Genomic DNA, 15,165 nt, shown 5'->3' on the forward strand with positions numbered 1-15,165 from the left:
AAAAAGATAATATATCCTCCACCTCTGTCTTCCAAGAGCTTTCTTTTCCCCCACTGCAAAATGATTACCACTATAGCTGACCACCCCCATTGCATCACATAATTACCATTTCTTTCTTGTGGTAAGAACATTTAAGATTCACTCTCTCAGCAACTTTCAAGTATATAACACAGTATTTCCCAAAAAAGGTATACAAATGTCCGACAGGTACAGGAAAAGGTGCTCACTAATCATCAGAATCAAAACCACAATGAGCTATCACCATATACTTGTTAGAATGGCTACCATCAAAAGGACAAGAGATAAGAATTGTTGGTGACAATGTGGAGAAAAGGGAATCTTTGTGCACTGTTGGCGGGGATGTAAAGTGTTATGACCAAGAGCTTTGAGTCTAGTAGTGTACGTAAGTGTCCAAAACAGTACCTTGAATGTAGCTGATGTTTAATAAATACGCTTGTTCTTTACTAAATTATTTTCTTTTAAAATGTAAAAAAACTTAATTTAAAAAATTTTAAATTTTTATTATTTTCCTTTAAAATTGTTAACATGCTCATGGAAGCAGAGCAGTAACTACTATTATTAATTTCTTTTTTTTTAACATCTTTATTGGAGTATAATTGCTTTACAATGGTGTGTTAGTTCCTGCTTTATAACAAAGTGAATCAGTTATACATATACGTATATTCCCATATCTCTTCCCTCTTGCGTCTCCCTCCCTCCCTCCCACCCTCCCTATCCCACCTCTCTAGGTGGTCACAAAGCACCGAGCTGATCTCCCTGTGCTATGCGGCTGCTTCCCATTAGCTATCTATTTTACATTTGGTAGTGTATATATGTCCACGCCACTCTCTCACTTTGTCACAGCTTACCCTTCTCCCTCCCGTATCCTCAAGTCCATTCTCTAGTAGGTCTGTGTCTTTATTCCTGTCTTGCCTGTAAGTTCTTCATGACCATTTTTTTTTTTTTTTAGATTCCATATATATGTGTTAGCATACGGTATTTGTTTTTCTCTTTCTGACTTACTTCACTCTGCATGACAGACTCTAGGTCCACCCACCTCACTACAAATAACTCAATTTCGTTTCTTTTTATGGCTGAGTAATATTCTATTATATATATGTGCCACATCTTCCTCATCCATTCATCTGTTGATGGATAGGTTGCTTCCATGTCCTGGCTATTGTAAATAGAGCTGCAATGAACATTGTGGTACATGACTCTTTTTGAATTATGGTTTTCTCAGGGTATATGCCCAGTAGTGGGATTGCTGGGTTGTATGGTAGTTCTATTTTTAGTTTTTTAAGGAACCTCCATACTGTTCTCCATAGTGGCTGTAGCAATTTACATTCCCACCAACAGTGCAAGAGGGTTCCCTTTTCTCCACACCCTCTCCAGCATTTATTGTTTGTAGATTTTTTGATGATGGCCATTCTGACCAGTGTGAGATGATATCTCATTGTAGTTTTGCTTTGCATTTCTCTAATGATTAATGATGTTGAGCATTCTTATATGTGTTTGTTGGCAATCTGTACATCTTTTTTGGAGAAATGTCTATTTAGGTCTTCTGCCCGTTTTTGGATTGGGTTGTTTGTTTTTTTGTTATGGAGCTGCATGAGCTGCTTGTATATTTTGGAGATTAAACCTTTGTCAGTTGCTTCATTTGCAAATATTTTTTTCCCATTCTGAGGGCTGTCTTTTCATCTTGTTTATGGTTTCCTTTGCTGTACAAAAGCTTCTAAGTTTCATTAGGTCCCATTTGTTTATTTTTGTTTTTATTTCCATTTCTCTAGGAGATGGGTCAAAAAGGATCTTGCTGTGATTTATGTCATGGAGTGTTCTGCCTATGTTTTTCTCTAAGAGTTTTATATAGTGTCTGGCTTTATATTTAAGTCTTTAACCCATTGTGAGTTTATTTTTGTGTGTGGTGTTAGGGAGTGTTCTAATTTCATTCTTTTACATGTACCTGTCCAGTTTTCCCAGCACCACTTATTGAAGAGGCTATCTTTTCTCCACTGTATATTCTTGCCTCTTTTATCAAAGATAAGGTGACCATATGTGGGTGGGTTTATCTCTGGGCTTTCTATCCTGTTCCATTGATCTATATTTCTGTTCTTGTGCCAGTACCATACTGTCTTGATTACTATAGCTTTGTAGTACAGTCTGAAGTCAGGGAGCCTGATTCCTCCAGCTCCATTTTTTGTTCTCAAGATGACTTTTGCTATTTGGGGTCTTTTGTGAAATTGTGAAATTTTTTGTTCTAGTTCTGTGAAAAATGCCAGTAGTAGTTTGATAAGGATTGCATTGAATCTGTAGATTGCTTTGGATAGTAGAGTCATTTTCACAATGTTGATTCTTCCAATACAAGAACATGGTATATCTCTCCATCTATTTGTATCATCTTTAATTTCTTTCATCAGTGTCTTATAGTGTTCTGCATACAAGTCTTTTGTCTCCTTAGGTAGGTTTATTCCTAGATATTTTATTTTTTTTTGCAGTTGTAAATGGGAACGTTTTCTTAATTTCACTTTCAGATTTTTCATCATTAGTGTAGAGGAATGCTAGAGATTTCTGTGCATTAATTTTGTATCCTGCTACTTAACCATATCATTAATTTCTATTTGCTTGTCTATCTATCTACCTACATCCATCCATTCATCCTTCTAATCATTCATTCATGTACAGTCTGTGTCCACCAGTTTAACACACACACACATCTGGAATGAACAAAGTTATTTAGTGTTCAGTGGACTTCTGGGGTGCCTGAAAATTTGAGGGCAAAAGCTGTATAAATAATGACTTTCATGACACTAGCTTCATGGAGTGGTCTTACGCAAATGACTTTGTCCTAAGATAGTGAAATCTTCTTCCAGGAAAGACCCCTGTGTGAACTGTGATGATTACTCTCTCTGAACTGCAATTCAGTTTTACAATAATGAAAATGGCTATGATTAGCCCCCTAGTGACCTGAAAGTGTTAATGCTACTTCCCAAGGTGTCAAGCAAACAATCAAGAAGAGAATTGGTGCCGGAAAAATCAAGCTCATCATTCAGCACAAGGTGGGGTCAGATCTGCATGCTCCAAGTCAGAGACGACCTGCCCGGGCTCTACTGAGAGTTCCATACGGTGGCTTCTGAGAACCCTTGCCTGTTCGATCAGCCACCAAGTTCCTTTAATTCTACCAGCCAAATCTATTTAAAATCCATCTTCTCTTCTCGATCCCTGCCTTAGTTCAGATCGTATCCATTCCCCTCCAGACCGGGGCAATAGCCTCCTGACTTGTCTGTTTTATCCTGGTCCTGTTCCAACCATAACCCTCCTCCCTGTTGCAGGCTCAGGGATCATTTTGTACAGCAAACCTGATCATTTGCTTGACAGCATTTTCAGCACAACCTCCCAACACATCTGCATACCATGCCCACTCTTCCTCTCTCTGTATGTGTACACACACCTCATTCCTTCTTTCTGGAAATAAACATACCTTATTCTTCTTCTCACCTATCTGGCAAAGATTTCTTTTCTATATTTTTGAGCACTTATAGTGTTCCAAGGAAACAAGCGTATGACTTTTTTTTTTTTAGAGAAGTGTTAGGTCTGAAGAAAAGTACAGTTTTCACATGAGGTCTGCAGCAAAGTACAGTTTTCACATGCCCCCTCTTCCCAGTTTCCCCTATTATTTTTGGGTTTTTTTTTTGCGGTACGTGGGCCTCTCACTGTTGTGGCCTCTCCCGTTGCGGAGCACAGGCTCCGGACGCGCAGGCTCAGTGGCCATGGCTCACGGGCCCAGCCGCTCCATGGCATGTGGGATCTTCCCGGACCCGGGCACGAATCCGTGTCCCCTGCATCGGCAGGAGGACTCTCAACAATTGCGCCACCAGGGAAGCCCCTCCCCTATTGTTTATATCTTGTATTACTGTGGTGCCTTTGTTATAACTGGTGTACCAATATGGATATATTATTATTAACTAGCGTCCCTGGTTTACAGTAGTGTTCATTCTTTGTCTTGTACATTCTATGGGTTGACAAATGCATAATGACATATGTCCATAATTACAGTATCATATACATTAGTTTCACTGCCCTAAAAATCCCCTGTGCCCTACCTATTCATTCCTCTCTCACTCCCTGAAAACTCCTGGCAAGCACTGAAGTTTTTACTATCTCCCAAGTTTGCCTTTTTCTCGAATGTCATATAATTGGAATCAAACGTAGCCTTTTCAGACTGGCTTCTTTCACTTAGCAATGTGCTTTCAAGATTCCTCCATGTCTTTTGGAGGCTTGACAGCTCGTTTCTTTTTATCATTGAGTAATACTCCATTGTATGAATATACTATAGTTTGTTTATCCACTTACTTATGGAAGGATATAATAATCGTTTCAACGTTTTAGCGATTATGAATAAAGCTGCTATAAACATCCGTGTGCAGATTTTAAAAAATATATATTTATTTATTTGGCTGCGTTCGGTCTTCGTTGCCGCACATGGGATCTTCGTTGCCGCACATGGGATCTTCGTTGCAGCGTGCGGGATATTTAGTTGCTGTGGCACGCGGGATCTTTTAGTTGTAGCATGCAGAATCTTTAGTTGCGGCATGCGGGATCTAGTTCCCTGACCAGGGATCGAACCGGTGCCCCCTGTGTGGGGAGCATGGAGTCTTAGCCACTGGACCACCAGGGAAGTCCCTGTGTGCAGATTTTTGCGTGAACACCAAATTTCAACTCATTTGGGTAAACACTAAGGTGCCTGGTTGCTGGGTCCTATGTTTAATTTTGTAAGAAACATCCAAACTATCTTCCAAAGTGGTTGTACAATTTCACATTCCCAGCAATGAATTAGAGTTCCTATTGCTCAACATCCTCACCAGCAAACACTGCTGTGTTTTGGATTTTAGTCATTCCGATAGGTGTGTAGCATGTATTTCATTGTTGTTTACCTCCACTTTTTTTTTTGAAAGCCAGCTCAAGTGGTTCTATTAACTTTGTAATGAACTCAATGCTTATAAGAACTCTCTTATATCAGGTGTTGACGTTCTTGAACTAGAACCTCTATGACTATGATTTTCAGATATCTGCAGGCAATGCAAGTACCATTTCATTTATGTGCTTAATGAATATTTTGTTAGTCATAACATTGTTTGTCAACTAAGTCAGATAAACAAGCTTATGATATAAACTTAGCTATAGCTAGATATTATGTATAATAAATGTGCCCTGGATTTGACATCACCAATGACTGCAAGAGCTCTGAGTCTCTCAATTTCAAACATAACCCTCTGTGACATCACCTCCTACCCTCCCAGCCTGCCTCCCTCAGCACTCCTGCTCAAACGTCACTATTACTTGTGAGACCCAATATCCACTGGCCTTTTCACAGATTCACTATCCACCATGTCCTTCATTCATCCCCTCCTTATTCAGCTTGGATTCTATTCTAGCCCACTCAAGGGCTTTGCTCTTGCAATTTTCACTGCTTTTCCCTGTACCACCGTTGTTAAAAACATTTATTTTATTGAAGTATAGTTGATTTACTATGCTGTGTTAATTTCTGCTGCACAGCAAAGGGATTCAGTTATACACATATATACAATCTTTTTCATATTCTTTTCCATTATGGCTTATCACAGGATACTGAATATGGTTCCTCATGCTATACAGTAGGACCTTGTTGTTGATCCATTCTATGTATAATAGTTTGCATCCGCTAATCCCAAACTCCCAATCCTTCTCTCCCCCTGCACTTTCCCTTTGGTAACCATACATTTGTCTTCTATGTCTGTGAGTCTGTTTCTGTTTTGTAAATAAGTTCATATGTGTTATATTAAGATTCCACATATAAGTGATATATGATATTTGTCTTTCTTTTTCTGACTTACTTCACTTAGTGTGATAATCTCTAGGCCCATCCATGTTGCTGCAAATGGCATTATTTCATTCTTTTCTACGGCTGAGTAGTATTCCATTGGTGTGTGTGTGTGTGTGTGTGTGTGTGTGTGTGTGTCACATCTTCCTTATCCATTCATCTGTTGATGGACATTTAGGTTACTTCCACATCTTGGTTATTGTCAATAGGGCTGCTATGAACATAGGGGTGCATGTATCTTATTGAATTATAGTTTTGTCCAGATACATGCCCAGGAGTGGGATTGCTGGGTCATATGGCAGCTCTCTTTTTAGTTTATTGAGGAACCTCCATACTGCTTTCCATAGTAGCTACAAAGATTTATATTTCCACCAACAGTTGTCCACCATTTTTGATTCCCTCAGTACTGGATCATTACTTCAGAATAAGTAATAGTAGTAGTCATCTTAAAACAAATGAAACAAAAACGTTTCTTAACTCAAAGCTTTTTTGTTATTGTTATTGCTTCATTTCTTCACTCTCCTTCATAGCAAAACTCCCCAAAGAGTTGGGTCTACTTGCTATTACCACTTCCTGACCCCCTCTCCCAGTCAACCGGGCTTGTGCCTGCACAGTTCCATTGAAACAGATTTATCAGTGTCACCAATGCCCTACACTAGCCACAGCCAATGGTCTGTTCTGTCTTCATCTTACTTGATTCCTCACTACTTCTGACACCTCCAACGATAGCCATTGTGAAACACAATCTTCTCTGAGCTTCCAAGACACCCCTGCTTGCCTGCTTCCCTCCTGCCTTCACTGTCTCCCCCTCTGCCGTCTCACTAAGATGTTGGACTGCCCAAAGCTTTCAGCACTTTCGTCTAGTCTATCTACATTCTCTGTCTCATGGCTTCAAAAACTATCCATATGCTGATGACTCCCAGGTGTAGATCTCCAGACTTGAATCTTTTCCTAGAGCTCTAATTCCCTTTAATGAATTAGAGTGTAAAATCCTTTAATGGCTTCCCAATACATTTGGAGTAAAATACAGAGGGTTCTTTTGTTGTTGTTTTTTTAAACACAGTGTTTTCTTAAACACGACTAAGTGCTTCCTCTTACTGCTTCCCCGACTCCATCTCTTGCTGCTAACTTAGCCATTTAATTGGTCCCAGCCACTCACAGTGTGCTTCTTTCTGCCCCTGAGACGTTCATTCCTGATTGGGGACTTTGTACTTGCTGTGGCTTCAGTAAATCCTTTTTTTTTTTTTTTTTTTTTTTTGCGGTACGCGGGCCTCTCACTGCTGTGGCCTCTCCCGCTGAGGAGCAACAGGCTCCGGACGCGCAGGCTCAGCGGCCATGGCTCACGGGCCCAGCCGCTCCGCGGCATGTGGGATCTTCCCGGACCAGGGCACGAACCCGTGTCCCCTGTATCAGCAGGCGGACTCTCAACCACTGCGCCACCAGGGAAGCCCGGCTTCAGTAAATCTTATCCCCTACCTGCCTTCTTCTTTTCATTTAGGTCTTAACTCAAATAGGATCTCCTCAGAGAGGTCATCTGCTGACTATATTTGCTAAAGCAACTCCCCCGCTCACTCAACTATATTATTTTACTGGTTAATATATTTCTTGTCCATTTCATCCCACTTCAACACCAGCTAAATGAGGATAGGCACTGTAACTGTCTCATCTCTGCTTTATCCTCAGTACCTGAACAGTGCCTGGCACAGACGAGATGCTCAATATATACATTTGGTGACAGCTGACTTTATCTCATTTAACAGCAAATGTGCCTTTAGGGTTCAATTCAAATGATTGATTTTTCTACCCTACTTCCCTGAGCAAGGAGACCTCTTCTTCCTCTAGAGCTTTACAGCCTTTGGTACAGACCTGTATTTGAGCCCTTATCCACATTCACTGTGATTGTTCCCTTGAATTGCCCCAAGAAGAATTTGCTGTGTCCCCAGTATTTGACCCACTGCCCAATACATATTAGGCACTCAAATATGTGGGATTCTTACTGACATCACTGACACCAAACTGAACTTCAGCTTGCTTCTTTATCCCTACCAGAGATTTTTTTTTTTTTTTTTTTCCAGAAGAAGGAGGTAGAGTCCCATACACAGGATCCGGTTATTAAGAACTCTCACCATAATTAAAGTAGTGATGTTCCCCTATGTATTAAAACATCAGACACTCAGAGAGTGTTTCGGAGTCTGGAAAATTTAATGCAGCTCCCAAAAGTGCCAATTTATCACAAGGGAGTTACTGAGGACCCTGAACATGCTGGCTTATTAAGTAGAAGCACTTATTAATCAGATGCTTTCCAGCAAAGAAAAGTATACTTATAAGTGCCTCTCTGTTAATAAAATGTCAGACTGAAGCAACTAATGAACACTAGAAAACCTATTTAAAAAAACGGAAATAAAGAACGTGAAGAATCATTTACTTACTCTTGAACAATCATCTATGTTTTGATGATCCCCAGATCTGTACCTCCGGCTTCAATTTTTTGTTTCTCCCACATATACCCAAGGTCCAAATGGGAAGTTTCGCTTTTTTGACTCCCTTGCATCTAAAACATAATGTGCCAAACTCAACTCACTATTCTCTCTCTCAAAACATATCTGCCTATTTCATCCTGGAACCAACATGCCCTCATTTATCTCAGCTTATAGACTTAATAGGCTCTCCCCTCTCCTTTTCATACTGTCGGTTCTTCTTTCCTGAAGACTTCTATCCATCTCTTCATTTCTGTTTCTGTTGCTCTCCCCAACACCTGGTCTGTAGTTTCATAACTAAATAACAATTATATATCCGGTATCAAGCCTCAAGGCTCTTCCTCATCTAGGACACTGTATACATGGTGCTAAGGCACCATGTTTGGTATATCACTTTGCAGATAAGAGGCCACCATGATGACCAAATTCCATTATAGTCTTTCCTCATCATACTTATTCAAATTGGTTTCTTGGACTTTCAAACATGAGCCTTGGGCTAGTAACCCCAGAATATGCAAAGTTTACTTGAGTCTTCATCCCAAGCCCTTCCAGAACACAAGACTATTTTAGTCATCCATTTTATGGTTACCAAGCACTCTATGTCTCCCAGTGGCTCCCAGTTGTATCCAAACTCTCTAATAAGACCCCCAAAGCCTGTTGACATCCAGCTTTGCTCCTCAATCTTTGCTACTCTGGTGTTCCCACTGTTCCTGTCCCTTTCCTCTCTCTCTGTCTCCTGTCTCCCCTAGATTTCAGTCAGCTACCTACCCCTCAACAACCCTGCCATCTTTATGTCTGGAACACTCTGTTCAGTTTCTTCCTGGGATGAACTTCAACTGTTTTTAACATCGAATTCAGTGGTTTTCCCTCAGGAAGCTGTCCTTTGTCACTTTCCCAGCAAACCTGCTCTGTGATTGCTTGCACGGCACTCATCAAACTATCCTAGAAGGTTTGTTTACTGTCCATTTTTTCCCTCACCAAATCACGGCCTCTTTGAGGGAAGAAACAATATCTTACTGACCTCTGTAATCTCTAGAAACATAGAAGGCACTCAAAATATGTTTATTGAGTGAGTGAGTGAGGGACAAAAGAATACCTGTCCAAATCTCATCCTATTTTCAGGAGTGTAGATTGGGCCATTTCACTTTCACAGGCTTCTCTATGGTTCAATTCTAGTTTGATCTTTCTATGCACGGATTCCTGTAGCATCCAGCCATTCTCTGTATTATAATTAAATTCTATACTGCCATATATTGTCTTGCTCTCTCATTCCTGAAAGATAGGTCTCTTACGCCTTTCTGGCAATGCTGTGAGCACCTAGCATAAGAAATAATTAGTAAATTGATGAACGAATTAACTGGGTGAAAAATAGATCCCCAGAGGGCAAAAATAAAACCAATGGAAAAAGTAAAACTGAAGTTAGAAGGCAGAGTCATTCTGCGGAAGTTGATGGGAAACCACAGGCAACTGAAATTTATGATCTATAACTTGAATACGAAACTCTAAATACAATTAACAAACATTTATTACGCGGTTTTTATGTGCTGCCATTACCCTAGATACTGGCATTATGCCATAATTTAATTTAATGAACTGACCAAAAAAAAAAAAAAAAAAACACCCTGAAATTATCACCCTGAAAAAAACCCCAAACCTATTCTATTAGAGATACAAAGAGAGAACACAGATGAAGGAGCAACCAGCTGTACTCCTGAGGGTCTTCTTTGTCCTGAATTCTTTCTTCCCCCCAAAATGAATCTAAGGTCTCATAGAAATTCTTAAGCCACCAGAGAGCAAAACACTTTCATTACCTTAGATTTGAGATGATATGGGAGCCATTTGCTATGCAGAAGTTACAGAGAAGAAGTAAGAGTGAATCTGGATCTCTTAAATGATGCTGGACCCTCTGTTTTACACGCACGTTTTGTAAAGCCTGCGTCTCTGTGCCTTTCAGTGGGAAAAGAGCTGGGAACTCCTGTGAGATGGAGCTGAAAGATGGGTGCTGTTGTTCTATCCCAGTATTTCTTTCTTTTTTTTTTTTTTTTTTTTTTTGGCGGTACGCGGGCCTCTCACAGTTGTGGCCTCTCCCGTTGCGGAGCACAGGCTCCGGACGCGCAGGCTCAGCGGCCATGGCTCACGGGCTCAGCCGCTCCACGGCATGTGGGATCTTCTCGGACCGGGGCACGTACCCGTGTCCCCTGCATCGGCAGGCGGATTCTCAACCACTGCTCCAACAGGGAAGCCCCCCAGTATTTCTTGACATGTGCAGTATTGCTATTTGGGGCCGTATAGTTCTTTGCTGTGAGGGCTACTCTGTGCACTTGGGGTGTTTAGCAGCATCGCTGGCCTCAACCCACTAGATGTCGCCTTCCCTTCTGACCACCACCAAAAAAAAAAAAAAAAAAAAAAAAAAAAAGTCTCCAAACATTACTAAATGTCTCCTGGGGGCAAACTTGTGCCTTGTTGAGAACGAGTGATCTATGTCGTGCTTTGGAAGAACTTCTGGGTTTGAGAACTGAAAAGCAAACCATCAGTTAGTTTCTTTATATGCATTTCCGTATGCACCAAAAACATTTTTCCTCTCTTAATGACTTTTAATGAGTTTTCTTTTTTGACATAGCTATTTACATATTATATATGGATAGGTATGTCTTAGTCACATTGTACTTACAGTTTCATCTATGGTCTTTCATTTATCTTTGTTAAGAAACTCTAAATATTCAAGACTTCTCTTAATAATAAGGATAACCTGTCTTCTAGCATTAGTTACAAACCTAGTGATCTCAAATCTAGTCTCTGACAATCCTTAAAGTTCTAAATAAAGACTTCCCAGGAATATAAGTTCTAAAACACTACAACAGCGTAAAAATACTCCCTAGCAAGTGTCAGAGACCCAAAGGCCACATCTAATGAATTTTAGGTGTTCAACCCTGCTGTGTAGAGGCCCAGGAATGCTGTTACCAGCCAATATGTTCTCTCGAAGGCTGAGAACTCTGAGAAGGGCAGAAGGTGACAGAGAATTATAAGAATAAAATTGAAGAAAAGGAAAGGGAAGCGGTGAGATCAGCCCCAGTGAAGGCAATGGGAAGCAGTTATAGAACAGCATGCAGCAGGCAGAGGGAAGCCAGGAGCTTACAGGTGAGTGAGACAAAATACAGAAACATGTAGGAAGTTTAGGATGTCACCTTAAGGACAAAGATCATCTTTAGGGCATGTGAGGAAACAGAAAGGGCCTCTACACAAGAGGAACATGAGAGACTTTAAAGAAAGCCAGCCCTTGCTTCTCTGTCAATGCCCACTTGGCCCTCTGTCTGCACCTGCTCCGGCAGCCCCACTGCATCACCCATGACAACAGATGTTGTGATGCTCAACTCTACTCCCATAGTCTGTTTCGGCAGGCAGACACTGCATTTTCTATTTTTATTCATTTAAAAATAAAAAGCTCTGGCTAACAGGTCCTCCTCTCAGACTCTCTCATTTCACACCATGCTTTTATTTTTTTTTAAAGCTCTTATTACAACTCAAGCTAAATAACTATTTGTGTAACTTTTACTTAATGTTTGTCTTCCCTGTTACAGACTGTAACTCCCATGAGTTCAGGGGCAACATCTGTCTTAGTCACCTCTGTACACCTACTTTCCTAGCCCATAACTTGTGGCACTTGATTTTAAAAGAATAAGTCTTTGGGGCTTCCCTGGTGGCACAGTGGTTGAGAGTCCGCCTGCCGACGCAGGGGACATGGGTTCGTGCCCCAGTCCGGGAAGATCCCACAGGCCGTGGAGCGGCTGGGCCCATGAGCCATGGCCGCTGGGCCTGCGCGTCCGGAGCCTGTGCTCCACAACGGGAGAGGCCACAGCAGTGAGAGGACCGTGAACCGTAAAAAAAAAAAAAAAAAAAAAAAAAAAAAAAAAAAAAAAGAATATCTACTTTGTTCCCAGAGGGCACCAGATATCAGAAGAAAGCCAAATTGCTAAAAATCAATAGGCTGAAATAAACAATATACAGAATGACAAGTTTGCCAAAGCCAATTTGCCAAAAATCAATGTGCTAAATTTACCAAAACATCTTATTTCTTGTAACTGTTTACAAAGTTAATGAAAATTCATATTACATTGAGTGGCTGTAATAGCTTTTGACGATTTTAAGGAAACATTAGATGACTGTTTTTTCATTTTATTTTAAGAGCAGCATTTTACTGAATGTTCATTTTATTGAGAGAGTTAAGAATCAGCGTGATTTAGATTTCTACTGAATATATTTAATATTAAGATAAATTTAATAGTTTCTCAATCTTTTGAGTAGTCCCATCCTATTTCCTTTCTACTGCTTTGGACAGTTCTCATTTTTCACATTAAATCTGCCTGCCCACTGCTACCATGGTGACATATCCCATTTCTCAGATATCCCAGTAGCTACATAATAACAAACAAGCTTATCATTTGAGATGGAAAGGCTTTAGACATTCCAGATTTCTTTAGTTGTTTTTGCATGTCATTTTCTGTTATGCTAGAGTTTGACCTTTTTCATACTTTCAACCAGAATGACTTATCAGCCTTAATTTGGTGTTTTTGGCAACTCGTTAAATTTTATCATATCAAGTGTGAAAGGGTGGTTTTGGGCATCTATCGTCCATCCTTTGCCATTAAAAATATTTCAAATTTTATCATTTAATCATTCTTTGACCAATGACACAAAGGGTCTTTCAACTTAAGATTTGTATTTTTTTGTTTTAATTAATTAATTAATTAATTTTTGGCTGTGTTGGGTCTTCGTTGCTGCGCGCGGGCTTTCTCTAGTTGCAGTGAGCGGTGGCTACTCTTCGTTGCGGTGGCTTCTCTCTTGTTGTGGAGCACAGGCTATAGGCACGTGGGCTTCAGTAGTTGTGGCACGTGGGCTCAGTAGTTGTGGCACACGGGCTTAGTTGCTCCACGGCATGTGGGGTCTTCCTGGACCGGGGATCAAACCCGTGTCCCCTGCATTGGAAGGCGAATTCTTAACCACTGTGCCACCAGGGAAGTCCCTTAAGATCTGTATTCTAACAATGAGTAACCATACTCACCATATCTTATTGATATGGTTGTTCTGGGTCTTTCCTCAGCAAATTCATGTTTATGATGAATATATAGGAAACTAGTGCCATCGTGAAATTGTAGTTGTTGGCAATAAATATATTTTTTCTAAAGATTAAACATATTGACAAGAAAATTAAACTATCTGTGACCCTTAGTTTTTGAGAAATTAGATCTTTTTAAAGTGCTGGATATAGAAAAGAAAAACTTGAACTTTGTAGAAACTGTCAAAGCTGTTAAAGCAATTCAACCCAATGTGAAGTTCTGTAAACTTTATAGTTGGTATTTTAATACATTTGATGAAGTGGCTTAAAGCCCTAGACAAGAGAGGTTTTTTTTTGTAATTGATTATAAGTTTTAAAAATTAAACAATCTTTAAAATTGAAAAAATAAACGGTCTACTTGCAGAGAGATAATGGAGAGATGTAAAATCTCTCCGGTGTGGCACCCAGACAAGGTTTTTGCCACTATTCCGCTCTTGACTCGATAGACAGAAATGTTGAAAAAGAGCCTCTATATAACTGTAAACCTGAGGATTATAGCAAAGAAAAAGGATCTTGCTTTGAAGATAAGAATAAAAGCTCTTTATAATCCTAAATTAACATGCTATTAAGAAATTTGCCTAGTACTTTTATTAGAAAAATCTCAACGGTATCTGAGGCAACAGATTATAGAAAGAAAAATTTAGAATACCATTTAAGACGCTAGATCTCTCTATCTATAGAATGAGCTTTTAAAAGGTCTAAAGGAAGAAGATCTTTTTTTTTCTCTTCTTCTTCTATCAGGTATCTTGGAAGCAGGCATTTAATATGATACCATCACTTGGGGAGCTGTGTTTATAGAAAATGAATGCCTAGGGATAGGAAATCAAACTGAACACTCCACTTTGATTAGGTAGCTGGGCGATGGATTTTTCTCCTTGAGACCCAAGCTTGAACCTGAAGAGGATTTTCAAAGTTGGATTGTAAAATTTTTAATGACTATGCACAAAGGTCTTTGGTTCTCTTAACTAATGTCAAATGCTATGGAGCTGAGTGGCTTTTCTGACTCGACCCCGGCCGTCTGCTTTTCACCTATAAGGTGAGTGCCCCTCTCTTAGGGACAACTGGCAGTAAGATGATGATGTCACAGATTTAACAAGGTTGTGAGATCATATTTGGCAAATTCTGACTAGTTGCTATTGATTTTCCTTTTGATGAGTGGCTTAAACAAGATTGTGGATATTATCTATTTCTTTTCTAACATTAGTCAATAGGATATAGAGTGTTATTTCCCACTCTTGTCTTGATGTGTTTCTTGTTGTTTTCGTGTGAATGCTTTGGTCTACTCCTGAACTTTTCCCATTGCTGCGAGAGAAGTTCTAGCTGGTAAGTAACCAGAATCAGAACAAAAATTCAAATGAAGTTGATTCTCAATTAGACAATGTGTACTAATTACAGCATCATTTCAATCCCATCCTGGGTTCTCCCTGCTCCTCTAGCTTTGGGCTTCTATTTAATGCTGTTCACTTTAGGAACACAAAGAAATATGTATGCTAGGTAAATCTGTGACAAAACTCAAAAGCAAAATTTGAACAGTTTTAGCCATAGCTGCTGTTATCCCTGCCACTTTCAATGGGGTGATTAATATAAAATCAAATACACGTGTAAATATTATGACTGTACATTTAACAACACCCAGGGCCAAATCATCTTCATCATGAAACTTACTTTATTGAAAATGTAAGGGGTAAACTGAACAGCACCAGTTAGATTCAGCTAGA

The 15,165-nt window shown here is 39.8% G+C and overlaps 1 protein-coding gene across 7 annotated transcripts in view; it reads right to left on the bottom strand.

Annotated features, from left to right (window-relative positions):
• Nucleotides 1-15,165, bottom strand: part of FAT3 (FAT atypical cadherin 3) — a 708,211-nt gene that overhangs the window by 177,248 nt on the left and 515,798 nt on the right. Inside the window, exon 6 of one of the 7 annotated variants that reach the window (XM_032640649.1) lies at nt 13,038-13,307. The exons of the other annotated variants lie outside the window; for them this stretch is intronic. Coding sequence (XP_032496540.1) covers nt 13,293-13,307 — 15 coding nt within the window. The 3' untranslated portion in view covers nt 13,038-13,292. Of the gene's footprint in view, nt 1-13,037; nt 13,308-15,165 lie in introns of those variants that run through there. 7 annotated transcript variants of the gene reach the window in all.

The sequence above is a fragment of the Phocoena sinus genome, chromosome 8 (genome assembly GCF_008692025.1).
Source record: "Phocoena sinus isolate mPhoSin1 chromosome 8, mPhoSin1.pri, whole genome shotgun sequence".
NCBI classification, from domain to species: Eukaryota; Metazoa; Chordata; class Mammalia; order Artiodactyla; family Phocoenidae; genus Phocoena; species Phocoena sinus.